General features: G+C 38.9%; 1 protein-coding gene across 1 annotated transcript; it reads left to right on the top strand.

The window, feature by feature from the left end:
- Positions 1–313: 313 nt before the first annotated feature.
- Positions 314–3,373, top strand: ACTBL2 (actin beta like 2). Its single transcript, XM_026018952.2, has one exon. It carries the CDS (start codon positions 434–436, stop codon positions 1,562–1,564), a length of 1,131 nt encoding a protein of 376 aa, XP_025874737.1. The 5' UTR covers positions 314–433; the 3' UTR covers positions 1,565–3,373.
- The last annotated feature ends 1,074 nt before the right edge of the window (positions 3,374–4,447 follow it).

The following is a 4,447-nucleotide window of genomic DNA, read 5'->3' as shown; positions in this document are numbered from 1 at the left end:
CTCTCACTAGCATTCTTTCATCTTGCTCTTACATCCCCCACTGCATCATCATCGTTATCTAGAGACTGAGCCAAAGCATGTTGACAACCATGTGTGGGTTGCCTAATTACAGTAACCTCAGATTTGGCCACTTTTGGTAGCCAATTTTCTCTTTATGAAGGAAGGTCTACTAATGATTTGTATAATCATCATCATCATTATTAATACCTCAAAGGCAACCTCACCCAGAAATGATGGGAACTGGTGGGACAGGACATGGGTGGGGCCAGTGTGTACCTTTAAATACTTGTCATCACAGCACAGGATTTCCTCTCTGAAAGCAGTTCCAGAGTGTCTCAGTCTGTTTCTTCTCTCACTTGAGAGCAGACTGTAGTCTGCTATTTACTCTATATTTAACTTTTGTTCACCTGCCTGGAAGATTCCAGCCAGCACCATGACCGATGATGAGCTGTCTGCCTTGGTGGTAGATAATGGGTCAGGAATGTGCAAGGCAGGCTTTGGTGGTGATGATGCCCCCCGGGCTGTGTTCCCATCCATGGTAGGGCGTCCCCGGCATCAGGGGGTCATGGTCGGCATGGGCCAGAAAGACTGCTATGTGGGGGATGAAGCTCAGAGCAAGAGAGGCATCCTGACTCTGAAGTATCCCATTGAGCATGGAGTGGTCACCAACTGGGATGACATGGAGAAGATCTGGCACCACACTTTCTACAACGAGCTCCGTGTGGCGCCAGATGAGCATCCCATCCTTCTCACTGAGGCACCCCTCAACCCCAAGATCAACCGGGAAAAGATGACTCAGATCATGTTTGAGGCCTTCAATACACCGGCCATGTATGTGGCTATCCAGGCCGTGCTGTCCCTCTATGCATCTGGGCGGACCACAGGTATCGTGATGGATTCTGGGGATGGGGTTACTCACACTGTGCCCATCTATGAAGGTTATGCCCTGCCCCATGCCATTCTACGTCTGGACCTGGCTGGCAGAGACCTGACTGACTACCTCATGAAGATTCTAACAGAACGAGGCTACAACTTCACCACCACAGCTGAGCGGGAAATTGTTCGTGATGTCAAAGAGAAGCTGTGCTACGTGGCCCTGGACTTTGAGCAAGAGATGGTCAGTGTTGCTGCATCCTCTTCACTTGAAAGGAGCTATGAGCTTCCAGATGGGCAAGTGATCACCCTTGGGAATGAACGCTTTCGATGCCCTGAATCCATTTTCCAGCCTTCCTTTTTGGGCATTGAGTCCAGTGGGATCCATGAGACGACTTTCAACTCTATCATGAAGTGTGATGTGGATATTCGCAAGGATCTATATGCCAACATCGTGTTGTCTGGAGGCAGCACTATGTACCCTGGCATTGCTGACAGGATACAGAAGGAAATCATGACTTTGGCACCTAGCACCATGAAAATCAAGATCATAGCTCCCCCAGAGAGGAAGTATTCCGTTTGGATTGGGGGCTCTATTCTGGCCAGCCTGTCTACATTCCAGCAGATGTGGATCAGTAAGCAGGAATACGATGAGGCTGGTCCTCCCATAGTTCATAGAAAATGTTTCTGACTGGTCTTCATGCAAATGGGTTTACATCTTTTCCTTCTCTAGGTCATAGTAATGGTACTGCTTTTATCCACTTTCCATTGACTCAAGGTAAATACTCTGCTCTTGCTAGTATAGAGCCAGCAAACTGATCTCCATTAGAGTACTGTGGGCTCCTGCCCAGCTAACCACATCTTGACCTTTATCAACTCAAGGAGAGTTGATTCTATTTTCTTCACTATAAGGTTCAAAGAAATGTTGTCCTGCTTAAATGAAAATGAGTGACAAGAAGTAAAATCCTAAGAAATGTCCTTTCAGAATGAGTAACTAGCATTTCCAAGCCTTAAAAACTAATTCATGCTTTAAATATTTACAATATGCCATGTAACCCTATAGAAATGTGTATGTTAGCCACAAGTCTTATTAGTTAGTATTTTTGTTTTGTCTTTCTCCTTTGTATAAAGATAACGAATTATATGGGTCAATAATATCCATATATACATAAGCACCAAGGAAATAAAATATTCTATCTTAAAAGACACTGATAAATCTGGCTGTCTAAACAGCTAACAGAAATTTCTCAACTCCCCAACAGTCACTGTTTTAGTAGCTACATATTTTAGTTGTTTCCTTTATTAAATAAGCATAATGAAACAGCCAATATTCCATTAATATTGTTTATAAATGAACTAATTTTTCTGCTCAGAGTGGAGTTCTGCTGGTGAAACACAAATTTTAATGTCTAATTTACTGAATTTCATTCTATTTGTAAAATAGCAAAACGACAGATAATGCTTAACTTTTAAAAAATAGAAATGTTGGGGCACCTGGGTGGCTAATGGAGTTAGTTAATTCAGTTAAGTTCGACTTTTGATTTCAGCTCAGAGTGGTGAGATCAAGCCCCAAGTCGGGCTTCTCACTTAGAACTGAATCTGCTGGAGATTCTCTCTCTCTCTCTCTCTCCGTCTACTCCTCCCCCTACTCACACGCACTCATGTTCTCTCTCTTTCTAAACAGATAAATAAAATCCTTAAAATAAATAAATAAAAACAAAATAGAAATGTAATATTAAAGTAATGTCATCATGCTAATCATGCTATGTGATAAAGATCATTTTATTTCTATTTATTAGCATAACACATCTTGAATAATTTCTGTAGTCCATAATTTCAGATATTTCACTAATCAAGGATTTCACCATGGAAAAACATAGCTACAGCTTCTTAGCAAATTATAAATTCTAACACCAACATAATAATTCCAATTTTATTCTTGGAAAGATTAGAATAATTCTGCTTTATTATGTCTGGTACTAGAAATAGTTCTTCATTTGGAGTGTCTCTAAGATATTGACATCTTAGAAAATGCTAGTGTATCTCTTCCTACAATCTCTGAAAATTTTTAATGAACCCAATGATAATCTTCAACCAACTTTAAGGACCAGTATATTTATTTCAATCTACTCTGCCTTCTACTTATCTGAATATTAGAGTTATTTGTATCTTTCAGGGGTTTTTTTTCCAAAAAATTAAAATAATTTGGGGCACTGCTTTGTAAGGCATCGTCACATTCTCAGGAAGGAGTAATTTCTTCTTTTTTCCTTTTAGTTGGGAAGCCTATACTTGTGTTTTAAAGATCTAAGTTTGAGTCTGTAAGCATTTTTTGCTTGAGACAAAATTTTTCAAAGAATTTACTTGTTCTTTACTTCATATGACAACATAATTCTTAACAATACATTTAGCCAAAATCAATCTCCAAAGGCACCTTATTTTATAAAACTTGGAGTTTCCTTCCCCCTTCAATTAATTTTAAATAAATTAAAATTGCTTCATACTTGCGTGTCCTGTTATTTCCCCTCAATCCTTCCTAAAGTAATGGAGAACAGTCCAGAGTGGGTCACTTTTTTATTTGTGTTACCTATTCATCTGTATGTTATAATTTGTGCCTGGTACTTTTGACCATGTAAACACTAAAAGGCAATTAAAAAAAAAAAAGATGGCTAGTCAGATAAGGTTATAAATTCCTTGTAATCTCAATTAAAAAGTTGGGTTTTGGTGGATGAACTGGTATTTATATAATTAGTAGGCAGAGGTAATGGCAATAATAACATCTTAGATTTATATACCGCAACACTTTCCATTTACAGAGTAGTTCTTACAAACACTCTGACCTACATTCCCGGCTACCTGAAAAAAAACATTATCTTACCACCCACAGAAAATTTATGGGATAGGTAAGGCGAACTTCCAAAAGAGAACTATTGAGCCCTGAATCACCAGATGAAAATAAGAATTCAATAATGCAAACAAAAATTTAAATTTAGGGCCTTTGGATATTCTCCTGTTCATCAACATTGACAAGCTAATGGATGAATTTAATGAGGCAACATCCCATCTCACAACTTCATATTATAGAGTCAATGCCATCTATTTAGGTGACACAGCTGACTTTTTATTAACCAATAGTTCACCAGATGGAACAACACTGAGGTAACCTTCACAAATGAATTTCATACCACTGTAAGTGATTCCCATTCTCCCTCCATGACTTACCCTGAGTAGCAGTCTAGGGCTGGAGTTTCACCACCATCCTCCCATTCCCCCCTAAAAACTGTTACTTCTTAGTCACAGGTGACATTTTCCTGAAAGCATATAAGATCCAAAGTCAATATCTACACTACTCTTCAGGTCCTAACCTTCAGATGTGCTTATTTTTCAGGAGTGAGATAAAGCTGTGCTAGGATGCAAGCTGAGCCTTACATTCATAATTCCAAGAATTTAAAGAAGGGGCTAGACATAAGTATTATATTTTTCAGATAATTAAAGAATAATCCTTTGAGGTGGCAAAGGCCTTACTACATTTATTCACTCATTTTGTAATTATAAATTCAATGTCCTATGCCATATT

Source organism: Vulpes vulpes, chromosome 2 (assembly GCF_048418805.1).
Source record: "Vulpes vulpes isolate BD-2025 chromosome 2, VulVul3, whole genome shotgun sequence".
NCBI classification, from domain to species: domain Eukaryota; kingdom Metazoa; phylum Chordata; class Mammalia; order Carnivora; family Canidae; genus Vulpes; species Vulpes vulpes.
The sequence above is the reverse complement of the archived record's forward strand: the minus strand, read 5'-3'. Positions and strand labels throughout refer to the sequence as shown.

What these genes read in the sequence shown, in the direction of transcription:
- ACTBL2 (XM_026018952.2), top strand. Translation starts at nt 434, where the DNA reads ATGACCGATGATGAGCTGTCTGCCTTGGTGGTAGATAATGGGTCAGGA.